The following is a 17,307-nucleotide window of genomic DNA, read 5'->3' on the forward strand; positions in this document are numbered from 1 at the left end:
CCATCTATAAATATCTTTGGTGCCTTGTGTAGTAAACTCAAATGCCCCATACTTTCATCTGAGGTTCTAAATAGGGCAGGAGCGCCCCTGCCAGTCCCCTTTGGCACAGTTCTGCATGCACAGCCTGTCTCCTCTGAGCTGTTCAAGGTGGTGCCTGATGCCATATGTTTTTGCGCAGCCCTTCCCAACACGTGTGGTTAAGGACCAGGATTTTGGTTTTTTGTTTTGTTTCGAATTTTCTAATCCACTGCACATTGATACGTCTGTAAAAGACAATACAAATGAATTACTAGGAAAATGATCACACATTTGGTTGTTACTGCAGTGTTGAATTGCAGGTTTCTAAATGCTTCTTTTCAATTTCTGCACTTATTTCCTGGCCTGGTAACAGTTTGCAGTCTGTCACTGGGGACACACTTTGAGCAGCTGTACAGCACTGTGTTTGTGTTGTGAACTTCAGTGAGTCCTTTAGTCCCCAGAGCACATGCAGATGAGTACTGATTTGTGCATGTTTCTGGGGAGGGCACTATTTTGTCAAATTCTCTTTTATTGTATTATTACAGCGTACAGTGCACTGCATACTGTACACTATAGTGTACTGGGTCATATTGGAAATGTGTTCTTTTGACTCTAGGTGCTGATATCTTTTCCTTCCTTTAAAAATGTATAGTTTTATTGTGGATAAACTACATTAAAATAAATTTAAAGGAAAAAAGTCCTCAGTGCCATAATCTCTTTACACGTACTATTACGTACTATTACTGTCTTCATGGGTGAAACCATATTAATCCTGTGTTCATATGTTTTAAGTTGTCCTCACACTGTACTTACGGTTATCTTTTGCTTTTCAGTTTGATGTTATATTAAACACATCTTTCACGTTGCCATGTGGTATTCATACTGACTTTTTTTTAATGGTTTCTTACTTGATCATGCAGGTCTTTTAATTTTACCTTAGTTGATGAAGTGTCAGAGTCCCATGTTATGAGCCTTGGAATTGGTAGACTGTCAGTGGCTCTACTTACTAGCTATGTGATGGCCCTGAGCAAGGGAGGTAACTTGCTGAGAATGTGACTTGCCTGGCGCGATGCTCATGCTCTTCTCTTCTCCTGCCTTGATCATCTTAATTTCTGCTGAACTAAGGCTTTCTTTCACAGGTTTATTTTTCTGTTTCTGCCTGTTAGAAGCTGCTCATACTCTTTGGGCTCTATGATGTTCTTTTTCTCATTCATAATTGCTTTCAGCCCTGACCCTCCTCACTTGAGTTTGGTAGTAGACCTGCTTGTATCATTAGCCATATGTGGTTATGTAAGATCCTCCTCCATTTTTAGAAAACAGTCTAGCTGTGTCCAGTCTGAATTTTTTTGTGTAATTACATTAGAGCCTTTTTCGTGGTTTGTTTGGTAGGTAGTATTGTATTTCATTGTGGAATGTTCATTGTTGAGTGTTCAGGGTTGAGCCAGTGGAGAAGGCTTAGGAGAGGTCTTTATTAGGAGCCTTCCTTTTGGTTGTGAAGATGTGGCTTCTGTCTCCAGATCTGCTTTAATTATGTCCAAAGGGCCCTGGAGATCTTTCAGCAGTGTTGTTAGTGGAGACCTAGGAAGCACAATCAGTAGAGGCTGTTTCTGTCCATCATGACCTCGGTGAACATTGTTTGGAAGGCCAGAAAAAGTGCTAAGATGAAAGATTCTACAAGAGTTACAAGCTATGAAAAACAGCTCCGACTTTGTTTTGGTTTAATTTAGACATTATTCTTGCTTTTTTAGACTTCATTAGGTGCTTTTAGATGTTTTTACGGGGTGTGTGTGTGTGTGTGTGTGTGTGTCTGTGTGTTTTGTGTGCATATATTTTTGGTGACCTGTTGGTCCCAGTTCAGGGCTAGCTCACACTTCTGAGTTATTGGCAAGACGTGGTTTTGGTAAGATAGTATCGAGGCCAGATGCTGTGGCTCACGCCTGTAATCCCAGCATGTTGGGAGGCCGAGGCAGGCGGATCATGAGGTCAGGAGATTGAGACCGTCCTGGCTAACACGGTGAAACCCCCCTCTACTAAAAATACAAAAAATTAGCCAGGCGTGGTGGTGGGCGCCTGTGGTCCCAGCTACTCGGGAGGCTGAGGCAGGAGAATGACGTGAACCCAGGAGGTGGAGCTTGCAGTGAGCTGAGACCGCGCCACTGCACTCCAGCCTGGGCAACAGAGCAAGACCCTGTCTCAAAAAAAAAGATAGTATTGAGTTCCTGCTTGAGTGGTAATTGACTCTGTTCACTCAGCATCTCATTTCTGTAATAGAGTCAAATATCATCACTTTTACAAACTTTTGTGTTAATAAAAGGAAAGGCAGCAAAAAATATTTTTAAAAACAGAATCTAATCATTGCCCTTAACATTATTTGGTATATTCATTTATCATTATGTGATCTGATAATCTAAATGTCTTCCCTCTGTGGATTCCTCTTGTATCTTACAAATAGATTTTTAAAATGAATTCTTATTTAGCTGATCTGTAGAAGTCTTTATTTAAAAACAGGCACTCTTGAGTTTGACTTTAGCTTTAACATTCTCTCACGACTGGGGCATCAGTCCCTCTGAGCTTTATTTTCTGATCAATAAAATAGGGCTGATGATACATCTTCTTTTAGAGGGTTGTTGTATGTTCACTAAGATAGTATATGTGAAAGTGCCTAGATGATTATGAAGGACTGGTCAAAGGCTTGCTGGTTTCAGTTTTATTTAAAGTGCAGTGGTCCGGAGCAGGGGATCTGAGGAGTTTTGATGTTTGCATATTGCCATGTTGGAGCTGCTTCAGAACACTTGGGGAAGGAGTATGTTGCAAAAAATGGCAGAGAAAAGGGAACAAAACCGAGATATTTGGATACTTTGATACTAAGTAGTTTAGTACCAAATAATAACGTATTTATAGGTTGCTCCTGGGGTTATAGAGAATCCCTTATTGAATGCCGGAAAGTTATCTCTTTCTTCAGTTTTGCTTTCTTATATGCTGATCCCAAGGAGACTCAATTATTAACCACCCTGTTGGTTCAGTCTGTTATAATTCCCTGTGAGGGAGTGACTGTGCTGTAGTCAGGGCTGTTAGAGTCCCTCTAGGACTTTCTGGTGTAGATGGTAACAAAATGTAGACATTTTGTTTTGCAGTCAGTTTTGTAAAAGTTAGGAATTTGCTTTGCAAAAGCAAAGCAAATTTGTTCTGGAAAATTTGAATTTGTTTTGTAAAAGTTAGGAATTTGCTGTGACATTTTGTGGGAAATACTATACTTTGGTTCACTGACTAACAGAAGTTCCTCAGGCATTTCAGAATGGAAAGCAAATAGAAAAGGGTACTTTCTTTTTCCTATGCGTTGACCTTTTTCATGGTATTTATTTTTAGGCATGCTTCTGACGGCCAGTGAAACCCCCAAGATGGGCATCTATTACATTCCAGTAAGTAATACAAAGAGGAGTTTCAGTAAAAATAGGACAAGCAAAGATACTTTTTATTATTTATTTAATTTTTTGAGACGGAGTCTGGCGATCACCGATGCTGGGGTGCAGTGGTGCAGCCTCAGCCCACTGCAACCTCTGCCTCCTGGGTTCAAGTGATTCTCCTACCTCAGCCTCCTGTAGGTGGGATTACAGGTGTGTGCTACCACACCCGGCTAATTTTTGTATTTTTGGTAGAGACGGGGTTTTGCCATGTTGGCTGGGGTGGTCTTGAACTCATGACCTCAAGTGATCCTCCTGCCTGGGCCTCCCAAAGTGCTGGGATTACAGGTGTGAGCCACCACTCCCGGCCAAAGATACTTTTTAAATGGGATGTATTGAGGAACCTGGGTCTACATGTGGCTGTGTACATTAGACACAGTGGACTCACTTTTGGGTTGAATTTGCTTTCTGGAGCCAGTCAATTCATGCTCAAACATTCTTTTATGGGAACTGTTTAATATCATGTTAAAATAGACATTATAAATTAGTATTTATTCTTCTGATTTACATTTATTTTTTGTTTCCAAGTATTTCAGATTCTTAAACTTTCAGCTGTTAGTGATCCGGAGGTCTAATTCTGAAAAGTCTATTACTCTTCAAGTCATCTCACTATAGTTTGTTTCTTTTAAAAATAAGTTACATATATAAATTATCATAGATCATCCTGATCAGGGATGACATGTAGTTTGCCAAAAAAACCTTTTTTTCCCTCCTTAAATAATTCTTCTCTTAAATAGCCAGAAGCTCCCCACCCTTCCCTTTAAGTTTATAGTAAAAAACGAAACAAGGAAATACGATTTCATAAGCAGAAAAACACATAGTATAAAGTTGGCATTAGATTACTTTATACTCAGCAGACATCTCCCTTACCTGAGATTTGAGAAGAGAGTAGAGTGAGGGGTACTGAAGATCAGAATCTGAGGGAGGTGAACTCTCTGTAACCACTATCATCTTCCAGGTATGAAAATTGTTCCTGTCTATGATAGTCCTTTTAAAATTGCTCAGTTATGTATTTTCACACACAAAAAAAGCATGCTGCTTGCTGTTGACGCTGTGGTTTCGGGATACTGACGTGTTGTTGAAAGCACTTAGAGATATGTCGTTTGGTTGGTAGTGAAATGAAGGCCGTTCAAACAGGAAGCATTTTGGTTTTCCTAAGTTACCATTTGTTCCTTTTCCCCTGGACTCTCGCAGATACTGCATTCATATTCCTGTCAACTTATCCATCTTTCCTTGTATTCACTTGTTAATAAATATTATGGACTACACCAGCTGTGTGCTGTATGCTGGCAGTATTACAGCATCCAGGGTACTGCCCTTCACTTTGAGGAGTTACTGTTGGGAATCCAACAAGAAGGTAGGCAGTTGCCATTCAGTGTGAGGAGCGCTACCAGGGTACTGTGGTGGGAGCACGTAGGAGAGACCCTGTACCCACTGAGGGCCCAGGAGCTGATGAGAAGTGTGGTTGGCACTCAGGGAATACTTCCCAGAGGGAGAGACTTTGAAGGAGGGACCGAAGGATAGCTGCGTAGACTGGGTGAAGGGGTGGGGTGGAGTGAGGTGCCCAGTGGGAGAAGGGTTTTTTTTTCCTTTTCAGTCGACTTTCCCAGGTTGGACAGTAGATCGGATCTTGACAGTAGAGTGGGTGCAGAGCTGCGGGAGCAAGTACCTCCCATGGCTGAGCATTTGAGCCTGTGGGGGCAGGTAGAAAGCCAGGTTAGGAGGGGTCTTGTGAGCCGGCTGTGGGGATGTAGGGCAGGGAGTCTTGACAAGAGTTGTAAGCGGGGGGATAGGATCAGACCTGTGTTCTGAAAAGATTACTTTTGCTGCCACAGGGGAATGCATTAAACAGGCTCTAATCTGGACACAACAAGCACAGGCTGTGGCAGCCCACAGGAGAGATGATGGCACCTGCATTACCTGTGCCAGGCTCCCTTTCTAGTAGTTGTGGCTCTTTGGGGTTCTGGGATAGTGTGAGAGAAGTCTAATCTGGTAGGCAGTACTTGCAGACGATTCATCCTTGAATTGCCCGGTGGCATGTCTCAGAGGTGTTCATTGATTGAGAGCTGTATAGATCACAAGAATGCTGCCCTCACACCAGCGTTACGTAGTTTTCTCCCAGTTTGTGCCCCTTTGGGGAACACTGTCAGGAGAGGCAGAATAAATCAGCTTGCCCCTAACCTTTTCATCATGAGAAAGGTCTCTTTCATCTTCCTCTTAGAAGTGCTTATTGTATTTTGATCACTACAGCAACATGGACAGCAAGTGCCTGTCCATACCTTGGATCTTAGATCCCTTCCGCATGTCAAAAGTAGATAGAATCAACTAGTGGGCAGGTGAAAAGCACTCTCAGTGTGGAGTGCTGCTTCGGGAGGTCTGCCTAGTAGAGGAGGAGATGTGGGCTGGAGAGCCGCGTTGTGGAGAGGTGGGGAGGGGCAGTCCTGAAGACGGTTGCAGTGAGGCCACCTTACAAGCCTGTGTGAGGATGGTGGCCATGGGGATAGAATTGAAAGGGTTGTTATGGTCGTAAGAGACTTGAAATTGATGAGTGTGGGAAGTAAGGAATAGGAAAGGACCAAGGATGACACCCCGGTTTTTGCTTGGGCAAATGTGCAGATAACTATGTCATTCTGAGTCCAGGAAGAGGCAGGAGAATATTAAACATTATTTTCCCTTTGGTATTTTCTGCATTTTGTAAAATGATCTTTTAAAGAAAGCAAAACAGCTTTTTTGTTCATGCAAACAATGTATGCATATTCCTATTTATTCTAAGTGGGTTACAAAGTATATGAAAATAAAAACCAGCTATTCCCTCTTGATAATACTATAACTACCATTAATATTTGGATGTATTGTTTTTCAGTTATATTTGTGATGTTATGTGTGTGAAGTTGTATTTTTTTTTTAAGCTTTAATTTTTTTTTTTGAGACGGAGTTTTTGTTGCCCAGGCTGGAGTGCAGTGGCACAATCTCAGCTCACTGCAGCCTCCACCTCCCAGATTCAAGCAATTCTTCTGCCTCAGCCTCCTGAGGAGCTGGGATTACAGGCATGTGCCACCACACCCAGCTAATTTTTGTGTGTGTGTGTGTGTTTTTGTATTTTTAGTAGAGATGGGGTTTCACCACGTTGGTCAGGCTGATCTCAAACTCCTGACCTCACGTGATCCGCCTGCCTTGGCCTCCTGAAGTGCTGGGATTACAGGCATGAGCCACCGCACCTGGCCCTAATTTTTGTGTTTTTAATAGAGATGGGGTTTCACCATATTGGCCAGACTGGTCTTGAACTCCTAGCCTCAAGTGATCCACAGCCTCAGCCTCCCAAAGTGCTGGGATTACAGGCATGAGCCCCGAAGTTGTATTTTATATACAAATTGGCTCCTGGTTTCTTCAGTTAACCTTGGAAATATTAATTCTAAGGTACTGAAATTACCTAAAACATTTTTAGTTACCTCTATTATATGTCATTGGCTGGTTTATGACATGTCTATTATCTTAGAACTGTAAGAGACCCATTGTTTACTTCTGATTCTCTGGATCAGTTTCTTAGGGTGGGCATTTTTGTTCCAAGTAATGGTGACTTTAATTAGCATGAGTGTGAGGGGCTGGTGATGAGAAGAAGTATGAAGTGTGAAGTATGAGGGGCTGGATGATAGCCAGGTGATGAGAAATTGCCTTCTTGACAAATGTTAGCTTATCTTATAAGACCTTTTTAGTTTCAACTTTCTACCTGAGATTTAACAGAAAGCTGTGAAAAAAACATCCAGAGAGCCCTCTCCTAGGTGAGCTGCATATGGGGACAGTGTGAGCAGAAGTTGCTTTTGCTAAGCGAAGCATTATGCTGAAACTTGGACTTCAGTGTTCCTTTCTGACCTACCTTTCTGCCCTGCTCCCTCCCACAGTACTGAGTGATATTTTATAGCACCACTTGTCTTTACTTGGAAACTGCTCTTTGTAATACTCCTTCAAAGCAAAGGCAGAGCCCAGGGGTCTGAAAGCCTGCCATTTTTCATAAGATTTTATCAAACTTACCAAGTTGACGTTTGGCAGGAAGGTTTATTTGAGGCCTATAGAACCAAAGAAATGTGTGTTTAATGTATGATCCATGCCAAGTTTAGGAGGCCTGGACTGTGATTTGTATTAACATCTTATAAATCAGGTTTGAAAACTTTTTCCCTCCCTCTTTGGGGCATACTGAAGATGAAGGCAACTTAGTGTTCTTTTAGCTTGTTAATTTTTGCCTTTCTATCTGATACCATCTTTCTTGAGTAATTGAAATCTTTATAAACTAATGCAGTTCCTGATACACCACCTTCTGGCACTTAGATATCTCTGTAGCCAGCTTGTCCTTTGAGACCAAATTGGTTGTCTCCAGCCCCTGTCCCATTTTCTCAGTTCTTCCTTTTTTTTTTTTTTTTTTTCTTAATTCTCTCAGAGACCAGGTTCTATTGTTTTGTTTGTTTGTTTTCCAGGGTCTAATTCATCTGCAGCTTCCGAGACTAATGCCAAGAATAATTTTTCAAGCTTGGTTTTTCCTCTGAAACATAATTTAATCTTAGGTTAGTTCTTTATAATTAACATCCTTGGCAACTATGTAGACTCCAGAGGGAATCCAAGTCCCCTATGGCACCCAACCCAAAACCCAGCCTTTCTGCTTAATGGTGTTTCTGTTGGAAATGCTCCTGAGTTCCGAGCCCCTAGCATATCAGGGCACTCCTGCAGCCACTCATTGCTTGGTGGTGGTGGTTGGGGTGCGAGTGATTGCTTGCTGCTTGGTAATGTGGATGTGTAAACTTGAGGAAAAATGCAGGAGGAAAACTATTTGTTTGGGAAGCTGTTTGATTTAGATGGAGTCTCGCTCTGTCGCCCAGGCTGGAGTGCAATGGCAGGATCTCGGCTCACTGCAAGCTCCGCCTCCCAGCTTCACGCCATTCTCCTGTCTCAGCCTCCCCAGCAGCTGGGACTACAGGCGCACGCTGCCACGCCCAGCTAATTTTTTGTATGTTTAGTAGAGACGGGATTTCACTGTGTTAGCCAGGATAGTCTTGATCTCCTGACCTTGTGATCCGCCCGCCTCGGCCTCCCAAAGTGCTGGGATTACAGGCGTGAGCCACCGCGCCCGGCCCAAGCTGTTTTAGAAGAATAAAAGTAAGTCAGTTGGCCAGGCATGGTGGCTCACGCCTGTAATCCTAGCACTTTGGGAGGCTGAGATGGGCAGATCACTTAAGGGCAGGAGTTTGAGACCAGCCTAGCAAACATAGTGAAACCCCATCTCTACTGAAAGTACAAAAATTAACCAGACGTGGTGGTGCGTGCCTATAGTCCCAACTACTCAGGAGGCTGAGGCAGGAGAATCGCTTGAACCTGGAAGGCAGAGGGTGCAGTGAGCCGAGACCACGCCAGTGCACTCCAGCCTGGGCAACGGAGCAAGAATCTGTCTCAAAAAAAAAAAAAAAAAAAAGGCCAGGCGTGGTGGCTCAAAACGCCTGTAATCCCAGCACTTTGGGAGGCCAAGGTGGGCGGATCACAAGTTCAGGAGTTCGAGACCAACCTGGCCAACATGGTGAAATCCTGTCTCTACTAAAGAGACAAAAAATTAGCCAGGGGTCATTGTGGGCACCTGTAATCCCAGCTACTTGGGAGGCTGAGGCAGGAGAATTGCTTGAACCTGGGAAGCGGAGGTTGCAGTGAGCCGAAATCATGCCATTGCACTCCAGCCTGGGTGACAGGGTGAGACTCTATCTCAAAAAAAAAAAAAAAAAAAAAAGGGAATTCAGCTATAAGGGTATGTGTTTTGTTTTTGTTTTTTTCCTTTTTTAATGTCAATATTTAAGATGTTATAAAGAATAAATACATTACTGCACCCAGCTTTCAAGAATGGCAGTTAGGTACTTTTATGTTATGTTATGTTATGTTGTTATGTTATGTTATGTTATGTTATGTTATTTTTGAACGAGACAGGGTCTCGCTCTGTCACCCTGTCTGGAGTGCAGTGACGTGATCATAACTCACTGCAGCTTCATCCTTTGGGGCTCTAGCATCCTCCCGCCTCAGCTTTGTGAGTAGGTAGGACTACAGGCATGTGCCACCAAGCCTAGCTAATTTTTATGCTGTTTTTTTGTAGAGAGAGGATCTCGCTGTGTTGCCAAGGCTGGTCTCAAACTCCTGGCCTCAAGCGATCCTCCCACGTTGGCCTCCCAAAGTGTTGGGATTACAGGTGTGAGTCACTGCACCTGGCCAGTTATTTTATTTTCAAACATTTTCTTAAGAAACTCCTATATTATTTCTATTAAAATATTTTGACTATTTAAAATAAAACACTGATTAAATATTTTAACATTTACCATTTAATTTAAAATTTGGAAAGTACTCTTGGAGCCTGCAAATGAGGCAGTGTTAAAAACATGAAGAACCCTTCTAACTTGCACTAGTGCTTCTGCGTCTGTTCAGAATAGCACTGGAGCTTATCCAGCAGTTCATAAACCCACAAAACTCTGTCTTTGCAAATAGAGGAGACTGTGTGTTAAGAAGCATAAGACCTCAAAAATACATACAACACAACTTCACAGAGGCATGCAAACCAAAGGAAATGCACAATTAGAAGCCACATTTTTTGGAATGTAATAAAAGGTTGTTTAGTGAATGTTTCTAAGCCTCTCAGCTGAGTAGGTAGCACACTCCCCGCAGAGCTGAGGCCTTCTGACGCCATCACAGGGTTCAGCACTGGTATCTCCTCAGGGCTTCAGTCACTGGGCTAGGGCAGACATCTGTGCTCCTGCACCTGTAAAGATGACAAGGCAGTAGGTGCTGCAGAATTTTAGGGGTTGTCAGGGAGATGCTTTTGAAATCATTATAGCATTGGGAAGTCAGTTTTAGGGAAATGGCATGGACATTTTTCTAGTAAATATATGAATATTTGCAGTCTGGCAGATTTTTTTCTTGCTCCATGAAGAAATACAAATAGATATTATAGTCTTTTTCTCAGGTTTTTTTCTGTAAGGGTTTTTGGTTTTAGTGTTTTTTTTTGTTTTTGTTTTGTTTTTTGAGACAGTGTCTTGCTCCGTGGCCCAGATTAGAGTGCAGTAGCACAATCAACCTCCATCTCCTGGGTCAAGCGATTCTCTTACCTCAGCCTCTCAAGTAGCTGGGATTACAGGTACGCACCACCACACCTGGCTAATTTTTGTATTTTTAGTAGAGATGGGGTTTTGCTGTGTTGGCCAGGCTGGTCTTGAATTCCTGGCCTCAAGTGATCCACCCATCTGGGCCTCCCAAGGTGCTAGGATTACAGGCGTGAGCTACCACACCCAGCCTCTAAGGGTTTTGTGACAAAAACAAATTTAGGTGCAAACAATTTTAACTTCTGTCTGTGGTGAATTGAATTTGTTAGTCTAGTTCTAAACTCCATGACTATGTCAATGACTGTTGTCTATTAGAGAGGTACTTATGGATACTTTTTAATCATCGCTATGTGATCTTCTTCCTATATAGATGGTATCTTTCTTCAAGTTCAGTATTTGAAACATTACTGTTCTGGTGTGTTTTGGCATAATTTTCCAAAGTCTTAAGAACACAGCCTTACTCCTCAGCTTCATTAAGAAGATACTTTTTTTTTTTTCTTTGATTGAAGGTCGCACTCTGTCTCCCAGGGTGGAGTGCATTGGTGTGATCATGGCTCACTGCAGCGTCACATCTTTCTGAGCTCAGGTGATTTTCCTACCTCAGCCTCCCGAGTATCTGGGACTACAGGTATATGCCACCACGCCCAGCTAATTTTTTTTTTTTTTTTCTGGTTTTTTGTAGAGACAGGGTGTCACTATGTTGCCCAGGCTGGTCTCCAACTCCTGGGCTCAAGCAGTCTTCCTGTCTTGGCCTCTTAGAGTGTTGGGATTGGGATTACAGGTGTAAGCCACTGTGCCTGGCCAAAGATGCCATATTTTATCAGCTATCCAGAGTATATGTTGTTTTAGTTTAACAGTAGATTTGACAGTATCTTGAAAATAAGTGTCAAAAATTCCTGGATGGGCCAGGCATGGTGGCTCATGCCTGTAATCCCAGCACTTTGGGAGGCAGAGGCGGGTAGATCACTTGAGGCCAGGAGCTTGAGACTAGCCTGGCCAACAAGGCGAAACCCCGTCTCTACTAAAATACAAAAAAATAGCTGAGCGTGCTTTGGCACGCGCCTGTAATCCCAGCTACTTGGGAGGCTGAGGCACGAGAATAACTTGAGTCTGGCAGACAGAGGTTACGGTGAGCCGAGGTCGTGCCACCGCACTCCAGCCTGGGTGACACAGACTCTCTTAAAAAAAATAAAAAATACATGAAATTCCTAGATGGATGAGTGTTTTGCTATTTTGTCTATTAATATTTTTATTTTGTTTTCCTATATTATAAAAGTAAATGTAGGAGACCAACAAGTGCTTGTATTTGTTCAGTAAGGATATATTGAGTACGGTACTAGGCTGCAGGAATATGTTGGTGAAGAAAACCAACATGTTCTCTATTGTACACTTACCGCCCTTGTGAGCTTACAATCTAGGTGAGGGGGTGATGATAAACAGATCTGTGACTAAGCGCTGTGAAGGAAGGCAGCAGGGTTCAGTGGCTTCCTAAGCGTTTTCCCTAAGTCAAAGGTCAGGCACTTTGTATCAGTCTCTTTTTTATGTAGATATTTTATCAGCCCCCTTCTTCTGTGTAGATATTATATATAGATTTGTAAAAATCTCCCCCACCTTCATCTTAAATTTGAATTTCAGGGTTGGAGACTTGGTGTTTTCTTTGCCTTATGATCATAGCACATATCTGGGGCAAAATAATGAATGACCATATTTGTCCCACAATCTCTGGAAACAAAAGAGAACAGCAGAGAGAATGTTGGCCGATAGAGAACGTAGAGGTTGAGCCTCTATAATCCAAAAATCTGAAATGCAGACGCTCCAAAATTTAAAACTCTTTTGAGTGCCAACATGACTCCACAAGTGGAAAATCCAAACATGAGACTTAACCTAAAGTCTGTTTCCTGCCAAAAATTATTAAAAATATAAAATGTTTAAAGGTATAAAATTACCTTCAGTCTATGCGTATAAAGTGTATATGAAGCATAAATGAATTTCATGTTTAGACTTGGGTCTCATCCCAAGATATCTCATTATTTTTATACAAATGTTCGAAAAGCCAAAAAAAAAAAAACCAAAAATTTAAAATCCTTCTGATCTCAAGCATTTTAAAAACAGGCTACTCAGCCTGTATTGCTTTTCCTGGACAGACATGTGTACAGTCATCCTCCCTTTCTCCTTGAACATACATCTCATATGCAGATCATTTTACTTTATCTCCAAGTGGTATTTAGAAACACAGTTGACCAGGCCTCCTTAAAACTCTGTGCCCAGCTTCTAGAAGGCCACATTCTCCTGGGATTCCTTCTTTCATCTAGTTATCTCTTTTCAGTCTTCACTGGCTCCTTCTCCTGCTGAAAACGTCCTAGACTTCGGATCTTGCCTGTCTGCCCTGACCTCTGAATGTTAGTGAGCGCTAGGACTTAGTCCTTGTCTCTTCTTTATTTATATTCTCTCCCAGGGAGCTTGTTTATGCCTAGGCTTTATATAACAGCTGTGTGTTAATGACGTCCAATTTTCCCTCTCCAGCCTTCCCTCTGAGCTACAGAGGTACATATCCACCAGTCTACTCGGCTTCTCCACTTGGATGTCTAATAGCACATCCTGTTTAATGTGTCTACATCAGAACTTCTGATCCAGCTCCCCACCTGCACCCCACCTGCCAGGGTCTCCATTTCAGCTGAAGCCTTGTTGTTGCTCACTCGGCTGTCTAGGCTTAGAGCACAGGAGCCATCCTTGTTTCCTCTCCTCTCCACTTCATGCCTCCTCATCCAGTCCATCAGCTGTTTGCAGATTTTGTTCCACATCCAGCCATTTCTCAGTGCTTCCCTTCCATCAGGCCTCTGGATTACTGTAATACTGGATAACTGATCTTTCTGCTTCTGCTTTTGTCTCTCTTGTAACCTATTTTCCATGTAACAGCCAGACTGATTTAAAATATTAAAAATATAAACAAAACAGGCCCAGTGCAATTGGTCACACCTGTAATACCAGTGCTTTGGGTGGCTGAGGCAAGAGGATTGCTTGAGCCTAGGAGTTTGAAACCAGCCTGGGCAACATAGTGAGACCCCATTTCCACAAAAAGTTTTAAAAATTAACCAGGTGTGGTGACATGTGTCTGTAGTTCCAGCTACTTGGGATGCTGAGGCAGGAGGATCCCTTGAGCCCAGGAGTTTGAGGCTACAGTAAGCTATGACCATGCTACTGCACTCCAGCCTGGGTGACAGAGCAAGACCCTGTTGCTTAAAATAATAATAATAAATACACACACACACACACACACACACACACACACACACACACACACACACACACATATACATATAAACAAAACGAATATAAATCAGATTGTGTTACTCTTCTGCTTAAAACCTTCCAGTGGCTCATTATTTTGCTTACAACTTGAAAAGTCTTACATAATAGAAAAGCAGAAAGAGACTAAAGAATCAGATTCTGTTTTCTTCTCACTCAACAGAGAATAGATCTCTGTTAAGCATTAATCAATTTACATAGATCACCAAATGGTCAGACTGTTAAACCAAATCCCCAGCCACTGTCACCATAAGTGGGGAATAACTTATGGGCTGTATATTAATAATATATCAATATATAATTAATACCAGTGTTATGATATATTAATATATAATTAATATATCAATTATATATTAGATAAGCATTATTAGATAAGAAATTTAAAATTAGAGCCTTTTGCGGTGGTACCCACCTGTAATCCCAACTACTCAGGAGTGGAGAATCACTTGAGCCCAGTCCAAATCCAGCTTGGGCAACATGGTGAGACCTTGTCTCAAAAAAATAACGGAATAAATAAGTAAAATAAAAAAGAAAGACAGACACAGCCAAGTTCTGCTGTTCATTTGGATTCGCCCCGCGAGCCAAGGACAACTGTGCTTGGATTTCAGGAGCCCAAGTATGTTACACTCTGATGAGGAAGTTTTCCTGGTTCTGTCAGGTGAGTCCATCAGGTATGGACTCCAAAACTGCTAAAAGATAACTTCCCCAAAACATGAAATCATGATTCTCATATAGATATGAAATAAATACATGTTAAAATTTTAATTTAGGCCTAGTGCGGTGGCTCACACCTGTAATCCCAGCACTTTAGGAGGCTAAGGCCGAAGGATCACTTGAGCCCAGGAGTTTCAGACTAGCCTGGGCAACATAACCAAGACACTGTTTCTATTATTTTTTTAAATAATATTTAAAAATTTAAAAATTTCACATTTTAATTTAACCTGTAAATTAAATGAGGGAACCAGGCCCATGGTTAAATCAAAAGGTAAAATTTTAATTTAACTTTTGAAAGGAAAAGTGTAAAAAAGGACAAATTTACATGGAATAAAGTTATATTGAATTGGGAATGTGCAAGTAGACACAAAATGGTCTATTTTGGACTATTTGGGGCCTTTTCCAAAGGTATAAACTGTCCACCAGACATAATTCATTTGCATGTCTATAGACAATTATTTTGCATTGCTTCCAGTTACCTACAATTTGCAAAGTTGTAAAATAGGTCCTGTAGAATGAGAATCAGATGATCTTGCAGGGTGTACTCTAGACTGGGGTTTGGGAAACTACACACCAGCTGTCTGTTTTTGTAAATAAAGTTTTATTGAAACACAGTGAGCCCATTCATTTATGTATTATCTATGCAACTTTCTGACTATAATGGCAAAGTTGAGTAGCTGTGACAGAGACCATATGGCTCATGAGCCCTAAAATATTTTCTCTTCGTTTATTTACTTCTTTATGTCTATATTTCCCCATTGTAATGTAAGACATGAATGCAGGGGCATTATTTTGTCTTTTTCCCTGTTATATCCTCAGCGCCTAAAGCAGTACCTATCATACTGTAGGCCCTCACTTAATGGGTGTGGAAAAATTAATGAGCACACAAGTGAGAGTGACCTGATTACTGCAGTTTGGAGCGTCTTCGATAATGGTTGTGTACTTTGACCATGGCTGGTTTGCAGTGCTTCTTGACTGTACTTAATGCCAGATTGAAATTTTGCATTTGCCCTTTTCTGCTACTACTATTAAAATATAGAAAGGCACTCTGGGAGGCCGAGGCGGGCAAATCACCTGAGGTCGGGAGTTTGAGACCAGCCTGACCAACATGCAGAAACCCCGTCTCTACTAAAAATACAAAATTAGCCGGGTGTGGTGGCACATGCCTGTAATCCCAGCTACTGGGGAGGCTGAGGCAAGAGAATCGCTTGAACCTGGGAGGCAGAGGTTGCAGTGAGCTGAGGTCACGCCATTGCACTCCAGCCTGGGCAGACAAGAGCGAAACTCCATCTAAAAAAAAAAAAAACAGGGAGAACATGGTTCATGTGTGCCAGAGTATAATTTTCATACAGTAGGATTAGCATCAGTTCTTTGGCTCTGACAGTGCCTTCTCGTCAGCCACATCTGAGAATGATGGTATGATGCAATCGTTGTGTTTGGGAGTGCCAACAAATTTTTAAAAAGTAATACCTTGTCCAAAAGATTTAATAGTGATTCTGTTAAGAAGATAGGTTAATTAAACTTTTTTTTCCTATAAAAATCCAAAAGGAGAATATGAAAGCAAGGGCATTTAGCTTTTGTCTTAATTTTTTTGGAATTTGTGCAGAAGTTGGCTTTGCATCTAGAGTATGACAGCCTTATTGTATGTTTTAAAGATTGAAAAGAATGCCTTTTGTTTTTCTCCCCATGCTTTTAACTGGAGTTGCTGGGAGTGCTGTACATGTCATTCCCTAAGATTTGGGTTTGAATCAGGACCACGATTAGTCCAGCTGATGTATTTCAGTTCAAAGCCAACAATGTAGGATCATTTGTGTTTACTAAATTGATATTCTGGAGAAGTCCCCAGTAAGAGATCTCTTTGCCCCATTAGTATATGTTGAAATGGCCCTGAATCTGTTAGTGTCCGTGTAGAATCCTAAAAATGATAGATCACACTTTTCATCTAAAGTGCACATTTAAGCAGAGCTCTATTAGACATAGTGACAGATGTAATTTTGCCAGAAATTGCTCTTTTATAGTACCAGTAGCAACATATTCTCTTTGTTTGGGAAGGTAGTGTCAGATGAAAAGAAAACTCTTCCCTAGGGAATTTATCAGCATACAAACGATGTTCCAGACAGAATGTAAACGGGAAAGTCGTTGCTCAAATCTTGTCCACACTAAAGGATCTACCAGTGTGCTTTAAAGGAAAGGGGAAGCTTTGGAGCATAGACCATCAGAGCTAGAAGGGATCTCCAAGGTCATCTAGTCCAGCGCTTAATTTGTAGCTGAGGAAGCAAGTTTTCATTTTTTTTTTTGTTTTGTTTTTCCTGAGACAGTGTCTTGCTCTTTCACCCAGGCTGGAGGGCAGTGGCACAATCTCGGCTCACTGCAAGCTTCGCCTCCCGGGTTCACGCCATTCTCCTGCCTCAGCCTCCCGAGTAGCTGGGACTACAGGCACCCGCCACCACACCCGACTAATTTTTTGTATTTTTGGTAGAGACGGGGTTTCACTGTGTTAGCCAAGATTGTCTCAATCTTCTGACCTCATGATCCACCCGCCTCAGCCTCCCAAAGTGCTGGGATTATAGGCGTGAGCCACCGCGCCCAGCTGCAAGTTATTGTTTAAGGTCAAATGGCAAGTTGGTGACAGCTGGATCTAAAAAGCATTTCTTCATTCCACATTGCATAGTAGAAATAACTTAGACTTT

At 41.8% G+C, this 17,307-nt stretch overlaps 1 protein-coding gene across 1 annotated transcript in view; it reads left to right on the forward strand.

Moving 5' to 3' along the window:
- NOL10 (nucleolar protein 10) overlaps positions 1 to 17,307 on the forward strand; it is a 117,199-nt gene that overhangs the window by 42,559 nt on the left and 57,333 nt on the right. Inside the window, exon 13 of the mRNA XM_031008168.3 lies at positions 3,385 to 3,437. Coding sequence (XP_030864028.1) covers positions 3,385 to 3,437 — 53 coding nt within the window. The remainder of the gene's footprint in view (positions 1 to 3,384; positions 3,438 to 17,307) is intronic.

This window comes from Gorilla gorilla, chromosome 12 (genome assembly GCF_029281585.2).
Source record: "Gorilla gorilla gorilla isolate KB3781 chromosome 12, NHGRI_mGorGor1-v2.1_pri, whole genome shotgun sequence".
Lineage (NCBI taxonomy): Eukaryota > Metazoa > Chordata > Mammalia > Primates > Hominidae > Gorilla > Gorilla gorilla.